Genomic DNA, 20,551 nt, shown 5'->3' with positions numbered 1-20,551 from the left:
TATTAGTTAATGTGCACGTGGTTTACAAAGAGGGCGGGTATACCTTATATAATGCCTGCATTATTAAGGGAATAAAACTTATTATAAGAATATAAGAGAAAGAGACAAAGTAATGTTGCTATCCAGCGTAGTCAAATGAAGCATACGCTATTCTGTTGATATGGTGGGCATGATTTCACGTATCTCCTCCAAATTTCCAATCAAGCCTCCTTTACTTTAAACATGGAAAAGAAACTAGTATAACTGTATATGCATTATGTCCTTTCATTCATATTTATTATTTAATTTTCTTCCTTTGTATATGGATTGGTGATTGGGTTAGATCTAGTCGGTGCAAGATAACTAAAGGATGCTTTGGAGATATTATAAAATTTGGAGATGCAGGAAGTAAAAGCCTATCAGGGGAGGGTGATCTGAGTTTCCAGCTCTGAGGCCCAATTACAGTGATTCGTATGCTCTTCAAGTATTTTGCAGTTTACACTTGAGGAAACGAAATATAGACAAAAATAAACAGGGGAATGAAATAATTTACTAAATCAACCGTTAATCCATTCCCTTGCAACTGAGCCCTAGAAACTGTAATAGGCTTGGTTATTTACCCGTTCACGATAGTAACTTGCAAGTTGCAATCATGTACAGGTTATTAGGTTAAGATCCAATATGTCCCCATCTACGCTGTAGTTACAAGTTTTCTTTCATATTTACAGGCATTTTGGAACTGAATTAGGATTACAAAAGATCAAGAACAGATGCTGAAATCTCAACTTAAAGACATTAACCAAACGTCGATACTTGATACTGCAGACAGAACCACCATTTATATTAGTTTTCACATCCAACATTACAACAAAACTTGCATAACGAGGTAAATACATTAATACATATCCGACCCGGTTAAATATCAGTTCATCAATATTCAACGTACACGGGGTAAATCGAACAAAACAAGATTTGCATCTTCACATTCTTTTTCCATCGCAAAAGCAAATGTAAAATTCTATTTTTTGCAGGTCTAAAATCTATTCAAGAACAATGTTACCGAGGCATAGTGGTCATGGTACAGCCATCCCTATAAACATAAGGAACGAGTGTAGCTACCAGACAACGGACAACATAAAAATAATTTTACAGGAAAAACGGGTGGAAAAAATGGGGTACAAAACGGGGAGAAAATGGTTGAAGATAGCTCCGATTAGTTAAGAGGGGGGATCACCCTCAGGAGCAACAAGGTCATCCTTCGGCAGATCGGATTCAATTTTTTGCTCCTCAAGTGTAACTTTATCTGAACTATCATCTGTTGTATCAATAGATTCTTCTGATTTACTGTTGTCATCTAGAGGTCCATTGTCTGAAGAATCTATTGTGGTTTCAGCATGGTCTTCAGAATTATTTTGGGAATTCGATGGTGGAAGAGATGTAGGAGAGATTCCTAACCCTTTGGAAAGAGAGACATACTTGAAAACAAGTTGTTTGTAATTATTTAGCAGGTCTTCAACATCACCAACCATTAGGTCACCTACACTAGCAAACAAATATGGAAACTCCCCGAAAACTTCATTCAACTTATCCTCCTTTAAAATCATACTTGCCCCTTTATTCTCCAAATCCGAGAGCGATGGAACTTTTGTGATCAATGATTCATTTGCAAAAGTCACTTTCTTGCTTTCTGATTTTGCAACAGATGATGGAGTTCGTAGTGCAGGGTCATTATTATCATTCAAAGCTTTGTGCTTAGTGGGTTCTGCTCTTGGATGCTGTCCATCATTTTGATAAGGTGAACCAGGATCTTGTGTATCAGCTGAAATACCCGAAAGCATAGCACGAGCAAATTCCATGTTTCCATCAAACTCAGCTTCCTCCATTGAAATGGCTTTTGCATCGATGTTTGAGATGAATGACTCAGCAGAGAGCATGTTTGTAAAATAATATGCTGCTTCTGCAACCAATCGAGATTGATGTCTAAACCTCTGTATGTACAGTAGATTTGAGTGCAGTTGTGGAGGGTTTGCCTGCATAGTATATCATTTAGAAGATATTGTTAAACTGCAAAATGAAAAATGTATGTTACATTAAAATGAAACTTAACAATAGTTTTTATGAGAATATATAGTTGTTCTTCATAATTAATATTCTTTTTTCTAAGTTCTGGTGAGCCATGTATAAAGACAAATTCTATCCTTCCAGGATGCACTAACACCATATACAACTGTATATATATTCTCTCACAGAAGTCTGACTTGTGCAGCTTCATTATTCTTCAGTTTTGAGCAAAAACTAAAATCAAATAACTTTGATAGCAAGCATTTCAGAAGAAAAGGTCATATAGCTCAGCACCATGAGCGGCTCAATGGATGGTTTGCGTTTTTTAAAGCAAAAAATATTGGAACTTACGGGCAACATGGTCATGCCATGATGACTGGACCAGTGGATGCAAGATGATATTGGGTTTGTTCGTTACAGCTTTTTTTGCAAGAGAATCACTTCTTTTTTAACAAATAATAAAAATTTTTAGTTTTTCATGTGTTTGCTTCAACTTTTCAAATAATCAGACGCTGAAAAGAACCTAAAATTTCATTAAATCAGAAGCTACTTTGAATAGCTTATCATTAAATCAGTTGCTTCTTTTTTCTAAAGAGAAAAGTGATTTTTATGGTTGTAAAAAAACATAAACTAGCATCTGCTTTTTAAAAAAATCTAAAAATAACCACTAAATTATTTCACATCAGAATCATTTTTGCGAATCTGTAACCAACTTGCCCATTGTCTTGTGAAATAAGCCACAAGTGGCTTTACATAACATCAAAGAGTTACAAGCTTTATTTGTACAACTACAAGTAAGAAAAACAATGCAAAATGGCATGATAGAAAAAGGAAAAAGGAAATATAGAAGTGCACATTCACAAGTCATACCCATAATTTTATAAAAAGTGCAGGAAGTAATAATGCCATTCTATCAAGCCAAATTATTTCTACTTGAGAATTATGCATGTATTATTTGTAATGGAACATTCGGATTACCTTTATGGTTACATAAATAAGCACAGGAAGAAATTCATCAGCTCCTGGAGGATTCTCTCTCGAAGCAACCGAAGCATTAAGTAGCAAGTTGCTAATAACCCTGCAACAATTCAGAATACAGACAAGTTTATCCCTGGGTGCCTTGTACATGTTGATCTTCTGTAATTCTTTCTGTGCAAGCTGCCACCATAAGAATGATACAACATATAAGATTTATTGGACAGAGGAGTATATACACAAAACCATGAAGAAGTCAAACTTATAATTTTTAGTAGCCAAAACATCGTAAAAATACAAGTATACAAATTAGGAAGAATTCTTCCACTGTTTCTGCCAGCAATTAACAAATTCTGGTTTTACAAACTGATATAATGCCTAGCAATCTATGTAGTCAATAGCGGCCATAGCGGCGGGGCGGAGCGGAGCGGCCCCGATCCGCGACGGGCACCTCTGTAGCGGAGCGGTTTTGGGTCACGGCTGCTATCGCGGCGGAGCGGGGCGGATTCTGGAGCGGTTTTTCACACCGCTACTTCGAAGCACTGGAAATTCCAAAAATACCCTCACTTAATAAGGGTATGTGAGGGTATTTTAGGTTTTTGCTTTTTTTCGTATAAGCTGGTCTTCGGACGATCGGGGCTCCATCGTCTTCAACAGTTCAACCCTAGCGCCGCCGTTGCTGCTCTGCACACTTGCGACGCCTGCATCCTCCGTTTCGGTGACGCCTGCATCCTCCATTCCTACGACACTGTTCCGGCTTCTGTTCTGGCGACACCTGCATACTGAGTTACTGCATCCTCCGTTCCTGCGACACCTGCGACTCTATTCCTTTCTGGCTTCTGTTCTGACTCTGTTCCGTTCTTGTTTATTGTGCTTACTGCTTACTGCCTAGCAAAAGCAAAACCATGGCATCCTCTGATCAACAAAAGAATACCAATTTAGAGGGGTCTTCAACTGGAATGTTCAAGCCTACGGGTGATAAGGTAGATGTCTTTTGGAATTGGAACAACTTAAAGGATAAAAATAATAGGAAGAGTGTGACATGTGATTTTTGTCAAAAAACATCTACTGGAGGAAATTTTAGAGCCAGAAGGCATCAACTTCAAATAAAAGGAGATGTGGGTTCTTGTAAGAAAGTACCGGAGGATGTTAAATTAGAAATGATTTCTGCTTATGAGAAGAAAATAGCTGAAACTGCAGCATACATGGAGGCAACACAAGAAGAAGAAGACGACGAAGAGGAAGATGGGATCCAAGAGATTGCAAGACTTAAAAGTGGAAAAAAACCTCCAACAACATCAAATGAAGCCTTATCAACTGCTTCCAAGAAGAGGACCACAAATAAAAAAGGCCCTCTTGATTTTTTGTTCTCCAAACAACCTGAAGAAAGTATCAAATTGGAAAAAACCATGAGACAAACAAGTGTAAATGAATCTTATAACAAGGCATCAAGAGACAGGGCAGTTCAGTACATTGCTCGTTTCTTTTTTAGGAATGGAATAGCATTCAATGTTGCTAAATCAAAAAGTTTCAAGTTGATGATTCAAGCGATTGGAACCTATGGTCCTCATTTAAAGCCTCCAAGCTATCATGAATTGAGAGTTCCACTCCTTAAAAAAGAGTTGGAATACACGAAGGGCTTATTGACGGGTCATGAGGAGGAGCAAATCAAATATGGATGTTCAATTATGTCAGATGGTTGGACGGATAGGAAGAATAGAACTTTGATTAACTTTTTGGTAAATTGTTCATTGGGAACACAATTTGTGAGGAGTGTGGATGCTTCTGAATACATGAAGACTGATCAGAAGATCTTTGAGCTTTTGGATAACTTTGTTGAGGAGATTGGAGAAAAGAATGTCATTCAAGTGGTGACGGACAATGGAAGTAATTATGTGTTGGCGAGAGAGAATTCAATCATGCTTAATGAAGTTTTTTATTTTATAGTTATAACTTTTAATTGTTACATTATTCATACAAGTTTATTGATTTTGGTCTTTTTAGGTAAAATTTTACAAGTCACGAGACCATGGACTCCATGTGCTGCACATTGTCTTGACTTGATGCTAGAAGATATTGGAAAGATCCCAAAAGTAAAAAGGGTTATACAAAGAGGCATCAAGCTTGTAGGCTACATTTACAACCATACATTGGCTTTGAACACCATGAGGAAATTCACACAAAAAACTAAATTGGTGAGACACGGAGTTACAAGATTTGCTAACACTTTCTTAGCTTTGCAAAGATTGCATAAGCAAAAGGCCAATCTTAGAAAGATGTTTGCTTCGGATGAATGGTTGAAGTCTAAGGCAGCAAAGAGCCCAAGGGGAAGAAAGCAACATATGTTGTTCTTATGTCATCATTTTGGAATGATGTTGTCTACACTTTAAAGGCTATGGGGCCTCTTGTAAGTGTGTTGAGGTTGGTGGATAATGAAAAAAAACCTGCAATGGGCTTCATTTATGAAGCAATGGATAGGGCCAACGAGGCAATTCAAAGAGCTTTCAATAACAATGAAGGGAAGTATAAGGATATCCTTGCAATCATTGATAAAAGATGGGATTGCCAACTTCACCACCCTTTGCATGCAACGGGTTATTATCTAAATCCGAAGTTCTTTTACACCAATCCAAACATTCACAATGATAATGAAGTGGTGGATGGCCTCTACAAATGTATTGATAGGCTTAGTGAAGATGATAATTTTGTAGTTGAAGTTCACAAACAATTGCTAGTGTATAAAAGGGCTGGAGAGAGGTTTGGTATGACTGTAGCAATGAAAGCAAGGACTGAAATATCTCCTAGTAAGTGGGAAAGTTCACTTATAAATTTAAATGATTAATTAATAATCTGTGTAAATGCTAATGCATATGAATTGCATTTTACAGCTGAGTGGTGGAAATTGTATGGAGGGAAAACACAACACTTGCAAACCATTGCCATTAAAGTTCTAAGTTTGACTTGTAGCTCATCGGGATGTGAGCGTAATTGGAGTACCTTTGAGCATGTAAGTTAATCACTTAATCTATTAACTATTATATGAAAGTGAACATTTTTAATTTGATTATGAAACATTAGAAGCTGAAATTGAAACTAAGTAACTAACATTCATGTTTTTTAAATTATTATAGATTCACTTAAAGAAGAGACGTAGGCTTGAGCACCAAAAGCTTCAAGACTTGGTTTATGTTAAGTATAACCAAGCTCTTCTAGATCGCTTTGAGTGTCATGATGTGATTGATCCTATTGCTTTAAATGATATTGATGATAGCAATGAGTGGTTATTGGGAGAATTGGAAGGAGAAGAAATTGGTAATGATTAGGTTTTTGATAATGGTGATGATTTGAACTGGTTATATTTGCTGAGGCAACTGGGGCTGGTGAACCTTTAAAAAACACAAGGAGTCAAACACAGATAAACAAGGCAGCACCTGCACCTGCATCTACAAATGAAAAAGGAAAAAAAGTGGTGGAAGTGGAAGAAGAGAATGGAGATGAGGGGGAAGAAGAGTACAATTCTAATGCCAGTGACAGTAATGAATTTCAAGAAGATATAATGACTTAGATCTTGAAGAGGACGAAGATTCCTGATTCTGATTAGTAATTTAGTATTAAGAAACTTGCATTTCTCTATTTTAATTTTAATGTCCACTTGTCTATTACTATAGTTACTTTAGGTTTTAGCTTAGAGGGATTAAAGCCCTTTATTTGCTTGACTTTCTACTTTATGTTTTGTAACTTTTGTTTAAGTAACTATGGTTTGAGTTATTTCTCTGTTTTTGAACTTATATATATATATATATATATATATATATATATATATATATATATATATATATATATATATATATATATATATACATTAGAATAGCGGTCATCCCGCTATCCGCTATCCCACTTTTGGGGTCGGCCGCTACGCCGGTATTGACAACTATGCTAGCAATCAAGAATATCATCCATCAAACTTTAGAACAAACCCAACAACCATGTATCTAAATTCATTGAAATCCAATGTGAGACATACCCAAGAACCAATCAATCTAAAGGCATTGGGAAATGATGGCCCAACAAAAAGAATAGTTGTAACAAAGAAGAAAAAAGTGGAGAATCATAGATCAGCATTTATAATGTGCTAAAACTAAAGTATAAGAATAAGGATCCCTAGTACTGATTAATATATAATACTATCTATTTTTGCTGTGCAAAAAAAAAAGAATAAGGATCCCTATTATATGAACTTAAACCACATTGTCTAAGGTGCTTATGTCCCATGTCAAAAAAACAGGTAGTTGTTGTGCCATGTACCGGGTTCAAACATAGAAATTAATCATGTATATTTCAATAAGTTCAATTATTGGTTTATGAGCAACACCAAAAGGTTTACAATTGCATTAAAAACCAAACAAGAGTCATGGGAAGAATTAAGAACCATTTGTGATTGATGTTTTAGCAACAATGGTAAACAATAGAAGAATTCATTAAACATAAATTACAGTTAGTGTCCCTTTTTAAGTGACAAAATGTTGTTAACATGAGGAAAATGAACTTAGCTGACAATTGTATACAGAGAGGTACGTAAAATTAGTTTTGAATGTGACTCACCAACCATGATGATTCATTCTGAAATACTGGCTTGATATCCAAATTTTCAGGTCGAATAAATTGTTGAATCAAAGCCATCTTCTCAGAAAGTTGGTCATCAAATTTTACATCATCTGGAAGTGAAGCAAATACACGAGCAAATAACTTTGTCATAACATACTTCTCAAGTCCCTGTATATGAACAAAACACAGAGGTAAAGCAATCAGACAAATGGGAAACACTATATACTAACAGAATTTTACCAGAAGAATATAGAACAATGTTTTCTATGAGTAACAAAGAACATAGGTGCAGGAGCTAGCATTCAATTCCCTAGTAGAAAGAAATCATGTTGTATCTCAGAAAAACTACATGTACTATTGAAACTTATTTAACCTGTCTATAACCACCATGGTTTAGTTAAACCAAAAAAGAATGAGCTTTCTTAAAATCACTTTCATAATAAAAATGGTAGGGATGGGAGTTTAGGTTGGCAGATTGAGTGACTAGATCAGCTACTAGAAAATCCAAGAATTATCTGATAAAAAATTTTATATCTTAAAATATGTTAGAGTATCCTAGAAGATGTCTTAGGATTTATTTTTCTTTTATATATTTATTTAATTGGAACGGGATTAAATATTTAGTATAAATAGGTCTATCAGGTTGTCTTTTGTTACCATCTCATTACATCTTAATAATATCAATCTTATTATTCTCTATTATCTTCATTTCTCCTTCCCTACCTAAAGTCTTCGAATTCAACACCTACAATAATACATGAGCCTTGAACTTGCTTGCTTCTTATCCAAAACTACTTGTGTCAACTAGAATATACATATTGTGCATCATCAAACCTAAATCTCACCATTAACGTTATGTTGACATCCAGGGCAGTCCATGTTTTGCTTACCTAATATTGCAACTGAAGTATAACAACCTTCTTTACATTGGCTAACAAGTCTTAAAAAAATGGTATCTCACTCACTCACTCACTTACTGTATACTTTAAGTGGCTGACCTCCCCTAGTGGAATAAAACTTTGTTGTTGTTATTTCATTCCAATTTTCTCTATAATATTGGACCTCACATCCCAAAAGCACCTGTTATTAAGTCTCATATTGAGGTAGATATCCATGACAAGCCAGGTTTGCATGCCAATACTCACCCACGGGGGATTATATAATAGAATAAATGCATGAGTTTTCTGACAAAGCTAAGGAACACGAGTAAATGATAAGAAAGCTAAGGAGGAAAAATGAGAACCAGCAGTGACTGGGAAATTGATTAGTATGTCAACATAATATTTTAGTAGTGAAAATTATTTTTTAAGTGTTATCTTTTATGTTAAAATATATGGTATGAGAATAAAATGATCATCCCAACTATATTTCCAAAAGTTAGTAGATCCTACATTGAAATAAGTAGACTGCATAAAGAGCATGCAAATGCCAACACCACTACAAGTTAAAGATTTCAAATTATGACAACACATTTTCCATAGCCTTTTTGTATATTCCTAAATATTCATAGTTCCCTTCCTATGATGAAGTTTACATTTTCAAATTATTTTGAATCAATACATAAGTCCCTTGATGAGATTCTAAAGGTCTGTTTGAATAAGCTTTCAAAAAAGTGTTTTTACTATAATGATTTTTTCCCTCAAACTACTTTTTTAACTTTTGACTAAAGCACTAAGAAACTTTTATGCTTTTATTGCTTTCCTCAAAACACTTATCCAATTATAATAAAAATCTTAAACAAGTTTTTCAAATCACCAATTTTCTTTAAAAAGACACAAACAGGCCTTAAGATGAGAATTCATTAGTTCATTTCCATTAGTGTTAGAAAGTGGGTTTGTACAAGGTGACGTTTGCACCTCACTTGTATACACTAACTTAGTCATATCACTAGTCGATATGGGATCTCCAACACACACCCCTCACGCTGGGGACTGAACATCTCGAGCATGAAGTTTGCAGGACTGAACATCTGTGGACCGTGGGTGGTCCGATAGCAGCACAATAGCGGGTGGCACAATAGGCCCAACAATAGATCGCTATGAGAGGTTCTAATACCATCTTAGAATTGTGGGTTTGCACTAGCTTTCTGGTGCTCGTGAACATCTCACTCAAATTCCAAGGGTGTTTCATGAATGAAAAATGGTAGAATCATCTCAGATTAACTGACACAATCCCAGCACTGCAATTCATAAATAAGTGCTATAATACTGCTGCTGTTGGCAGGCTCGCTAGTCGTCCTTAACATTTCTGCCCTCTGACCAGTTCTAATTTTTTTTTATTATACTTTTAATCTTCATTTGTGCTTTACAGAATTCGGTAATTCATTAGTTACTGTAAAAACTGAAAAATCTTCATTTATTGATAGCAACAAGTAAAAAAAAAAAAAACATTTTATGATTTAAGCAGAAACTGACTTCACCGGCACTTTCAAGTTCCTCTTCGGAGCAACCAGCCCAAAGTGGATGAGCCCTGAAATCCGCTTCCATTTTCGCGAGGAACGCTTGAACCGCAGCACTGTCCCTATCGGGATCAGGAGCATTGTTTGAAAACGAAACAATAAAACTGCGAAAAATCTCACTTCGTTAGTTAGGGTTCCCATTCACTTCTAAATCGTGATCGCAATGTAAAGCATATTAAGAGCTGAGAGAAAAGCGAAAACCAAAAACCTTTTGATTGCTTTGACGAATTCAGCGGCGGAGGGTTGCCGCATGCGCTCGAGGAAGTCGTGTAAGCCCAAGAAAACGTCGGCGTTTTCCATTCTCCGCCACCTCGTTGACACCGGTAAGACGGAGGACTCGATCCAACACGATTATTATCTCATTTTCACCCAAAATCCAAACATTTTATTCGATACTTCCTCTTCTTAACTACTACGGAGTATTATTATTATAATTGTTATTGTTATATTATTATAATTGTAATAATAATATGAGTTTAATGTTAATGTTAAACCAATAAAAAATTAGAAGCTTTAAAATCGAATCAAATTATTTGTCGACCGTCCAACCGATAAAAAAAACCAAAACTACTTAAACGGATAAAACAAAAATCTAAAAAAAAAATAGAGTTTGATTGGATTTTTAAATCTTATTATAAAAATCTAATTAAATTGGATATTATAATTTTATTTAATTAGTATTGTTTTAGATTTATAATTGTTATAACATGTGATTTATAATGTACTTTTTTATAATAAATTTGTAATATTTGGTTTTTTGTGGTAATTAATACTCCTCAAGCGGTAATAAGTATTAAGTATTTTTTATTTTATAATTAATATTTATATTTTACTTCATATATTAAAAAAATGATGTACTAAGTAATATATAAATTATTATGTTAAAAAATAATTAGTAAAATTATTTTATATTAATGCCGAATAGAAGTTAAAATGTTAATTTTTAATTAAAATATGTTTTAAAAAAATTAATATAAAAAAATATCTTGTTTCAAAATAATATAGTATAATAATTACGTAAGTTAATTGATAGATTTTTAACGTAATTGGTTAGGATTCATTTTAATGAAATTTATTTTGCATGTTTATCAATCAAGCTTTGTTACAAAATACTGACTACTTAAATTTTTTTTGTGATTCTAGATTTTTTCCCTCTCATTTTCTTAGATATTTTTCACTCTCTCTCAGCTGGGTTGGGTGTCACAGCTTATATTATCTCCAACCTGTATATTGACACACACTGCATATATTCAAGCTTCTCTTATGTTATTTCGAAAATGAAGAAGAACGTGATTATAAACTCTGAGTTTTGTGTTAACCTCAATTCAGGCAAAGACCTTATGTGCCCTGTAGAAAAAAATGGTACGGTTGTTAACAAAGTATTTTTTTTTAATAGTATTGTCTTATTAGGTATATAAAAAAAAGTATAAAGTCAAGCTTTCGGGAAAAGAGTGAATGATTTGAATATTTCTTCCTCTTTTCCTTCATTTCAAGCTCTTATTACTCTTATCGATATGATTTGATTAATGTACGTGAGTGGTCTGTAGTTTCTGCAGATAGGATTCTGTTGTGATTTTAATATTCAGAATGAGAGATTACTTTTTTCACTATAGATACGTTTTGCATTTGATGATCGTGCTTTAGATGGGAAAGGACATTTTGGTTTCCTACAAAAATAGTTACAAAAAAAATGCGAGCATTTTCTCTATATGTTTTGGTATTGCACAAAATACTTAAATTTACAAGTTGATTTTGTGGTTGATCATGTTGCGAGATTGTGCTAGAGAAATGATTATTATTAGTTGTCGATTATTAGCAAGTGTTGGACTATATCTGCCTAGACTAATATTTAGTCATGACAAGTCCTATGTAGCACTTTCTAGGTGCAAAGCAAAAATGAACTAAAAATAATAATACATGATAAAGATAAAAAGCCCTTGAGTACAACAACTAATGTAGTTTTCAAGGTGTTTCAGAATCTATGACAGGTACTGTTTTCTTATAATATTTCACAAAAATCATAATCTATCTATATTGCCAGTTTTCTTAACTTCAATTACATTGCAGGTTTTCTGACTTCATTACAGGTTTTCTGACTTCATTGTACATAAATTTTCTTGTATTTTGACTGCTACAAGATTACTCTTAGTTTTAAGATCTATTTATATAGATATTATTTATTATATTCAGTGTGAATTATGTTTTCCATTTATCAATCCAATATACATTTTGTCTAGCAGCAAATGGTGTCATTTTGAAGCTCTACCTCTTTTTGATCAAAATTATCCTACCAACAAATTCAAGACAAGTTGAATGAACTAGTTATAACTTCAAGTTTATCTATATATTTTCTTATCAACAGGTTTATCTACTTTTGCTGCTTAACATAATTCTAGTCCAATTATTAAGGTAAGTGGATTATATACCAAATCATTTTATATCATCACAACATATTCTTTACTGTTCCATTATCCTTTATAAAGTTTTTAAAATTTTTAATAACATTTTCATTCCAAGTATAGATATGTAATATTTGTATTGTGAGCTTATATTCAACTCTATTTTTATTCAAATTATAAATAAAATTACATTTCAATCATCATTCATATAAATCTACATTATTTAATAAATTTTATTATTAAACTCAATCAGCATACACTCATCTCCACCCGTGCGTGCGTAGGCACCATACCATACTAGTTATACAGCTAAGACGAGTACACGATTGAAGCAGTAATGTTTTTTTTGTACATGTTAACGTTTTTTTATACATGGTTGAAGCAATAAATAAAGTTTATTAATATAATATTATAATTAAGGAGAAAAATTAAACGAAATCGTCAACTGTTTCACGACTTTAATAAAAATATAAAAAAATATGAAATGAAAAGTAAATCTCTATGTATATTTTTTAAAATTTCTTATAGAAACAACGTAATATGAATTAATTTTTTTTTAAAGAAATTTTTACTATCCTTTATTTTTATTTCTGACACGCAGTAAAATAAAAACAATTAATTATCGTTTTTCATTGAAAGGAGAGATCATAAAAAGTAAGTCTATAAAATAAATAAGAGAAAAAAAATACTGATTTTTTCAAGAACACATCAAAGTTAATTATAAGTGGATAATTAATGAATCTTAACAGGTAAAAAGTAACACAAATTAAAATATTTGTGTGAATATATATATACAGAGTAATTGTCTCCACAAAATAATTTGTTTTATTTGAATATGTTAAATAAATAAATAAAAAATTCTCATAAAAATAAATTTGTACTCCCATAAGATTATTATTTTAAGAAGATGGATGTGAAAAGTTATAAAAGATAGATAGAAAATAAATTAATACTTATTTTACCCACTTAATCTTTTTTAATTTTTACTATTTTTCAATTTCTCTCATGTTCTTGTAATATAATATTTTTCTGTCCCACTGACAAAAAAAGTTGTAGATCAATCACTATATATATATTAAGAAAAGAATTTTTATAAACGAATGAAATTTATTAATGATAATTGTCAGGACACAATATGTGTCGCATGAATCCCTGCCATATGCACAGTGCACATGAGCTTTCCTTATGGTGAAGCATGCAATCACTTGCCATTCCAAGTGTGAGTTTGTCAATTAAATGTACCTGCACTTCAAGTCCCTAAGCTCCATAATTAACTTCATCATTGACCTTTATCATTTTTTTTATACTGTACGAAATAACGAAAGAACTACAGCTTGACCCTACGAGTAAATCTAATCCCAATAAAATCAGCCGACAAAGGGATCATACAAACATCATGAACCTTTATCTATTATCTCCTATTTTTTACTTTTCTTTTCCTTCACCACCCCCACCCACCTGCATCACTATTTTATAATAAAAAAAAGACACTAACACTAATTAATAGTAAAATATTATAGTTTCCTATATTATTCTTATTAAAATATTAGAATTTAATTTTCATGAATTAATAGTATAATATTTTTATGTTATTAATTAATAAAAAATATATCAATATAAACTTTACGAGAATCATTATGAAAGTTAATAAATTTGTTGTGTATAAGTAATTTATAATTATTTGAATTCATAAAAACATTTTACATTACATTAGTCAATCACTATTAATTGCTATAAATAATTAAGGTACATGTGTGTGGATGGATGTGCTTATTGATTTTTAAAATGAAAATGAAAAATGAAACAAAACAAATTATCAAATTTTTTAGAAAAAAGAATAATCACACTACTGAAGTCAGTACTCACTAAACATGAAAAATATTCGTAAGTTTTTTTTATCTAAAAGTGGAAATAGTTTTATTCAATTTTAGTTTCTTTTATTTATTTATTTATTTATTTTAATTTTATTACTATGTATCTGTTTGAACATATTTAAAGAGAAAAATATTGAAAAAAATAAGAAAAAATATTTTTCTTTAGTTGGATGATTATAAATATAAAAAAAGAGCAAAAAAAATTAGAATAAGACCCACAAAAAAAATTATCCCCACAATGGGCATTTTCATTGCAGTAAATTTCCACAAAAAACTCACAGTTAACAGTCACCCTCCCGTAAACATTATATTTTATTACAAGAAGAATCTTGAGTATATACTTGGAGACTTTTACATGAGTTAACTTATATAAAAAACAATTTGATATTATATATAAGATTACATTCAAAAGTATTATAGGTGATACCAGAACAAAACCAATTAACAACCAACAAAATCTCTCCTTGCATTGACATGAGCCATATCCCAGGTTTCTTGAAGAAGAAACAACAAATAATCTAAAGAGGAAAGCATCATTTATATTTTCTTTTGAAAAAACATTGAGAATGGAAATAGTTATACAACCATTACCAGTGTACTCATAAAAATAGAAAAAGATATGAACATATTCTTTATTTCTCTCTGTGGAAATAGTTAAAGTTGCCTTCTTTTGTTGTTATCAATATTTATATCTTTAATTAACTAAATTTTATCCTTTAATTACATCAAAATAGTGTGATCATATTTAACGCGTTAGCAAAACTATAAATACATTGTTTTTCTCGTTACAAAGGGCATAATAACCAATCTCACCCCAACTATGAAAAAAAAATAGCATATAAAAGGAATTACAAAACTAGAACAGACTTTGTTACAATAACACCAAGAATAGTTATCATACCTCCCACACTAAGAATAGAACAGGCTTGGAAGGTATAGTCAATATATCTATATACTCAGATCCACATCCATGCAATTGCCAACTTCAGCTTCCACAAAAATTGATCAACCAGCCTTGCTTAACCAGTTTTGAACAGTTACGAGATCTTTTCATGTTATATCTATTTGCTTCATCTCAAATCTGAAAATTGACTTTGTCCCAGCTGCAATTAAATAATCAGTCCCTCTCCGAACCAGAAAAAACCATCTCCCTTTGAAACAATCTAAAATAAAGCACTCCAAACAGCTTCATCTCCTTCACCACACTTTGAGTGGACATATTTAATCTTCTCCACTGACTTGCAAATTCCACTGCAGCTCCAATCAAATGATGCAACACATACGTTACCGGCCTGTGCCTTCCACTCACAGTCTACATGAACATTAAACGTAAATAAGAATCATGGCCAAAAGAAGAAAAAAAAGGGGAAGGTGGGGATAGAGAAACTTAGTTGAACTGATCATCTTTATATTTTAGTAGTGATTTCTTCACGCTTATCTAACCGAAGCAACTTCTATCTAGAACAACTTGAAGAGAGATACTGAGAGCTATTATAAGAAGAAATTTCACTTGTTGAAATATATAGAAGTCGATCATGTAGTGCAGTATGAGTGTATGACAAAGTCACAAATACTAGTACTAAGTGGCAGAACATATTGCAGTAGAGAGTGTTTGTTGGTTACATATTTTCAGGTTATATACCTGGAGGAGTTCCACAACACATATTGCGGTCATCAATATGCTCAACTTCAAGACCAATGAACCATGCACCAAGCGAGACATCTTCATTAGCATATTTATGCAAAATCGGCCTGCAGTCGTAATTAGAATCCACGTGAAATTTCTATATGTAAGAGAATATTCTATGACAAATATATAAACATGGACTGATCCCCGAACTGAGATTTCATATTAGGAAAATTTAAGTTATGAAAACAAAAAATTCTTATTTTAATCAAATCATGCAAAATGAGTATTTTGCTTTCAGCAAAATATGCAGAACTATCATTCTGCTCGAAGACAAATTTAGTTTAAGGCCTAATTTTATATTAAAAGATTTTCTTTGGCAGAAAATACAGAAAACAATTGCTAATCTGGTAATCCCTGTGCGAAATACACAGTTATGGTACCGAGATCAGAAGATATCCAGTTAAGTAGTGGACGAAAAATGATATACGTACTTGTTGATGGAAATGTAAGTGGCCAAATCCTTTGAGATTGCATATATCTGCCCAGTTGCATGTCGGAAGTATTTGTTCCCCTCTTCTCCAAACTTCCAAAACTCAGGTTCATGGTATTTGACATCCCTAAAATACAAAACAAAGTCAAACATAAATACAAAGCCACAATGGGAAGCATAGAAGAGGAGTAGCCTCTTTGCTAATATTTTATGCGCACACATAGAAGTCTAGTTGACTTACTTTCTAGAAAGGACAGGTCCAGATTTCATACACCCAATGTAGACCCTGGGTTTTGATAGATGACGAGCAAGGGTTGTTGCCAGGACACCTAAACAGCAACACATGTTGGAATATTAAAACTTATTTGGGAGAGAAATGGGATAGAGGAAGGTGGTAAAGGAAAAAATGGCAAGGAAAGCACAAGAAAGAAATCAAGAATCTTGAGATAGCATGTACCTAAATTGACATGGACATCATCATCCACCTTGACATAGAAATCAGCATCCCACATTGAAACAGCAGTGGAAAAGAAAATCTTTGTCTTTGCAGACAGCTCATGATACCCTTCAAGATGTTCCTACAAGTTAAAGTAAAATCAAATATGACACTCCTGCCAGATTATCCAATGTCTTTCTCACACATTTTTTTGATTATTAACAAAGATCTGCCTTACTAGGCGAAGGAAGTCTTTGTGCTGAGCTTCTTCTGAATCAATAGCTCGATCTAGAATGCTGTTGGAAGTTGCACTGCAATGACAATGGCAATATCACCCATGTTAATGTTGTTACCATTAAGTAGCAACCCATATATACATTTCATCTTTTAGATGGGATAATATACATATTAATTAAAAAGTTTCTTGGCACAGGTAATAATAGCCATCCCTCCACAAACAGTCCAGAGTTACATTGCTAAGGAGCATGTGCAGTTTAAGGTAAAGAAATTAAATTACAATAGTACCCCTCTTCCTTCAGAACTTGCTAGATTAAAAAGTAAAATCTCATACTTAGAGTCATATAAATAATAAAAACACAGACCCCACTCTAACAAAATTACAAATAGACAATTGATCGTATGATGTTTTAAACACAACCATCCAAGGACATACACAGGATTGAAAGGTTGAGATGCCAAAAAATAGATGAAGAGAAATTGCAAAATTAATTCTACACACTCTTCATTATTAATTGAACTTTATGGAAAATTACAAAATTGTGTAGGTCTCACTCCTTATTTAATGAGCCTTCATTCATGATTTTGAAGTTTCCAATAGTTCTTTATCAATAGCAGAGATGTGTAAGAAGTATGTTAGAGAGTGTATTGTTGTTAACACTTTTTATAGATAAAATATTAAGAAGCACTTTTTAGGCTATATACTAATACATTATAGTAAAATAGATAAAAGTTTTGAATATGCCTATATTGACGGAACATGGAAATTAATACTAGTTTTTCCAATTGGGAAAAATCCAACTTTCTAAATCAGTCTCACAAGTTAGGAAGAGTACAAACAATTAGAGTATATAAAAAATATCCCATAATATTAATATTTTATCTTAGAATACTTTTGAGTATCTTAGATTATCTCTTAGGATTAATTTCCTTATTTCCTCGGTTTCTATACTTTCTTATTATCCCATGATTTGTCTCCTAAAGCTAGAGGTATGAAGTTAACTATGGGTGCTTATTGCAGTATGATTTTCATGAAGCAATTTAATTCTTCTCCCAGGAGTTTATCTTTATGGACTTGGGAGTGTGTGGTGTATTCTTGCTGTGTGATATAGGATGAGGATAGGATGATCACATGGATGGATACAAGAAGTGACCAGCAGTGATGCTCCCCCAACGCAATTTGAAATTAGACAATACAGACTTAATACATTGAGAGCTCATAAAAAGAAAACTTAATATATTGAGATTGTATAGACTTCATTGGCATCAGGTCATATACAATCTCAATATATATGCCGTAAGAGTCTTTGATTAACAAAGGGCTGCGGAGGGATCCAACTGACATTAGAAGCCACTTATGTGGTCAATCATAGTTCATTAAGGTAAGCATTCAAGTGCCGTGATAATCCATGGTTAAGAGTCGAGTAACCAATCTTTATTTGATTAATACATGACCATTTTTTTCATCTAGCAGTTAGATTAGTAGTATTAAAGAAGATATAAGGTTGACTTGGTGGTAAAGGGTGGAAAGAAGGATAAGTCGTGGGTTTGAATTTTCTCGCTAATAAAAACTATCAAACTAACAACTAATATTTGCTGATAAAAAAAAAGATTAGCAGTATTAACATAGGCAATTTAGTTCTGGTAAACAAACAGGAACGATCTTTTCGTGTTGTCATATTAACTCAAATTAATAACACTAGTGTTCCACTATTTTCTCAGAGTGATGCTATAATTCTCTCCTGATTCACACCAAATATTGTCTTTATAATTTCAAGCAGTTGGCCTAACCGGAATTACCTGTGACCAATCATGAATCTGATAACAATTCCCTTCTCCCGCTCCAATTGGAGAAGTTGTTCACCTGATCAAAAACGCCAATTAAAAACACAACATTTTAGAATCAATTAGCACCGCTATCCCCTTACAAATAGGGATGAGAAAATTCTGGTGCATTTTTAGAAATTTCTGTGCCTTTATAGTTGACTGTTAAAAACAAAATATTTATTTTATTTTTTTACCTTGAGGCATCCAAGTCTCTCTAACGGAATCACGCCTCTTCCTGCTACTGAAAGCTGTGTTTATGCCAATCACTATAAAAGCCTTCTTCTTTGGAGCACCTTCCCCAGAAGTGGTGGTTGAAGAATTAGAATCCGAGATCCCACTCTCACGAGAACTCCTAGCTGCTGCTAGTTCCATCTGAAGCATCGAAACTTGTTTATCTAAAGCTCTGGCATGCCTCCCAAGAAATTAAAACAAAAATCAATTCTATATATATAAAAAAAAAAACTTGAATTGCAAACAAATCCAGAGAAATTGAAAGAGATTCCAGGTGTCAAGGTTCTAGCTGGTTGAGCAAGGTACATGAGTTATTATAAATCCATTATAAATCCCTTCACACTGTCTTCGATTCTCACGCATAAAAAACAAAAAAATAGATTCTATGTGGCACTCACTGAATGGCTTCATGGGTTTTCTGCAATTCGCTCACTGCATCCTTGGGCAACATCTGATGGAGAAAAAACAAAGAGATTTTTTTCAAAAAAAAAAAACAAAGCAAAAAAACAATTTGAAACCCTTTGTGAAAAAACAGAATAAGAAAGATTAAGCAAAACATATTACCTTCTTGGTAGCACAATCCCCTGAGATCACTTGTAGTTGTTGTTGGTCCCGCTGATGCTGCGCAAGAAGCAACCCGTTTGATTCTGGTGGGTCCCACATCCTGCACCCCAAAGAAAAATTTCCAGGATCGGACCAAAAACAATGTTTTAAATTCTTTTCAAATCAAAACCCATAAACCCAAGTTTCCAACTTCACAGATAAAAAAATACAAAATTTGAAAAGTTAAGATATCAGAGAAGAGAGGGAAAGGAAGAGACCTGCTTGTGACGAGCATACCAATAATGAAGGAAAAGACAGAGAAAATTGGAATCCATGTTGCAGAGATTTTGGCAGAGGTGCGAGTCTTCATGTTTGTGTTGTGTTCTTTGTGAAGGAAAATTGGAATTTTGGTATATTTGGAATTTGGTGTGTGGAAAAGTTTTCTGGGAATGAATGTCAAAACGAGGAATTGGTCCAAGGAGTGCAAGAACTCGGAACTTGCAACGCAGATACGTTGTTTATGCGATTGGAGTGGCTATATTTTATACTTTTTTTATGAATAGGAAGGTTACAAGATTTGGAATTTAATTTAACCGTGTTGTAAATAAATGGTGGCCGTTAAACCAGTTACAGTGCCGGTTATGCTCATATGTGTCGTGTACAGTGGACACGGTTTGTGTGTCGATTGTCAAAGGTTTGGCAAATTACTGTTACGTTACGATGTGCGTGTCTCGTAGGAAACGGCGTCTCCTTTCTTTCTTTCTCACAAGTCAAGCCTTTGAATTTAGATTTGTGTTCATCTGAGA

The 20,551-nt window shown here is 33.1% G+C and overlaps 3 protein-coding genes across 5 annotated transcripts; 1 reads left to right on the top strand and 2 right to left on the bottom strand.

The window, feature by feature from the left end:
- Positions 1 to 967: 967 nt before the first annotated feature.
- Positions 968 to 10,514, bottom strand: LOC100810958 (vacuolar protein sorting-associated protein 9A). The gene is made up of 5 exons (XM_003526558.4): positions 10,287 to 10,514; positions 10,035 to 10,182; positions 7,618 to 7,788; positions 3,019 to 3,198; positions 968 to 2,009 (listed from the first exon to the last, which is right to left on the bottom strand). Exons 1-5 carry the CDS (start codon positions 10,376 to 10,378, stop codon positions 1,197 to 1,199), a joined length of 1,404 nt encoding a protein of 467 aa, XP_003526606.1. The 5' UTR covers positions 10,379 to 10,514; the 3' UTR covers positions 968 to 1,196.
- On the top strand, positions 3,638 to 6,777 carry LOC106798924 (uncharacterized). The gene is made up of 3 exons (XM_041016396.1): positions 3,638 to 5,819; positions 5,904 to 6,022; positions 6,147 to 6,777. The coding sequence occupies exons 1-3, from the start codon at positions 5,369 to 5,371 to the stop codon at positions 6,336 to 6,338; spliced, it is 762 nt and encodes a 253-aa protein (XP_040872330.1). The 5' UTR covers positions 3,638 to 5,368; the 3' UTR covers positions 6,339 to 6,777.
- A 4,557-nt stretch (positions 10,515 to 15,071) lies between the features above and the next one.
- LOC100810421 (beta-1,3-galactosyltransferase 7) lies at positions 15,072 to 20,273 on the bottom strand. Of its 3 annotated transcripts, none has more exons than XM_006581499.4 (11): positions 20,024 to 20,273; positions 19,767 to 19,866; positions 19,601 to 19,653; positions 19,166 to 19,383; positions 18,945 to 19,008; positions 17,146 to 17,218; positions 16,929 to 17,049; positions 16,713 to 16,800; positions 16,473 to 16,598; positions 15,994 to 16,103; positions 15,072 to 15,663 (listed from the first exon to the last, which is right to left on the bottom strand). In XM_006581499.4, the coding sequence occupies exons 1-11, from the start codon at positions 20,113 to 20,115 to the stop codon at positions 15,515 to 15,517; spliced, it is 1,194 nt and encodes a 397-aa protein (XP_006581562.1). In that variant the 5' UTR covers positions 20,116 to 20,273; the 3' UTR covers positions 15,072 to 15,514. The 3 variants fall into 3 exon arrangements, with proteins under 3 accessions (XP_006581562.1, XP_003526605.1, XP_040872329.1); XM_003526557.5 differs by having other exon boundaries at positions 19,166 to 19,374; positions 20,024 to 20,272; XM_041016395.1 differs by having other exon boundaries at positions 19,166 to 19,374; positions 19,601 to 19,866; positions 20,024 to 20,269.
- Between the last annotated feature and the right edge of the window lie 278 nt (positions 20,274 to 20,551).

This window comes from Glycine max, chromosome 6 (genome assembly GCF_000004515.6).
Source record: "Glycine max cultivar Williams 82 chromosome 6, Glycine_max_v4.0, whole genome shotgun sequence".
NCBI lineage: Eukaryota > Viridiplantae > Streptophyta > Magnoliopsida > Fabales > Fabaceae > Glycine > Glycine max.
Note: the sequence above shows the minus strand (reverse complement) of the source record. Positions and strands in the feature narration are given on the sequence as shown.

Excerpts from the sequence above, each read along its gene's own strand:
- LOC106798924 (XM_041016396.1), top strand. The coding sequence starts at position 5,369 with ATGTCATCATTTTGGAATGATGTTGTCTACACTTTAAAGGCTATGGGG. Across the intron at positions 5,820-5,903 it reads AAGGACTGAAATATCTCCTA|CTGAGTGGTGGAAATTGTAT; the intron begins GTAAGTGGGAAA and ends TGCATTTTACAG. Across the intron at positions 6,023-6,146 it reads ATTGGAGTACCTTTGAGCAT|ATTCACTTAAAGAAGAGACG; the intron begins GTAAGTTAATCA and ends AAATTATTATAG.
- LOC100810958 (XM_003526558.4), bottom strand. The coding sequence starts at position 10,378 with ATGGAAAACGCCGACGTTTTCTTGGGCTTACACGACTTCCTCGAGCGC. Across the intron at positions 7,789-10,034 it reads AACTTGAAAGTGCCGGTGAA|GGACTTGAGAAGTATGTTAT; the intron begins GTCAGTTTCTGC and ends GTTCATATACAG. Across the intron at positions 2,010-3,018 it reads TTATTTATGTAACCATAAAG|GCAAACCCTCCACAACTGCA; the intron begins GTAATCCGAATG and ends TATACTATGCAG.
- LOC100810421 (XM_041016395.1), bottom strand. The coding sequence starts at position 20,080 with ATGGATTCCAATTTTCTCTGTCTTTTCCTTCATTATTGGTATGCTCGT. Across the intron at positions 19,375-19,600 it reads AAAACCCATGAAGCCATTCA|AGCTTTAGATAAACAAGTTT; the intron begins GTGAGTGCCACA and ends GAGGCATGCCAG. Across the intron at positions 16,801-16,928 it reads TGATGTCCATGTCAATTTAG|GTGTCCTGGCAACAACCCTT; the intron begins GTACATGCTATC and ends GTTGCTGTTTAG.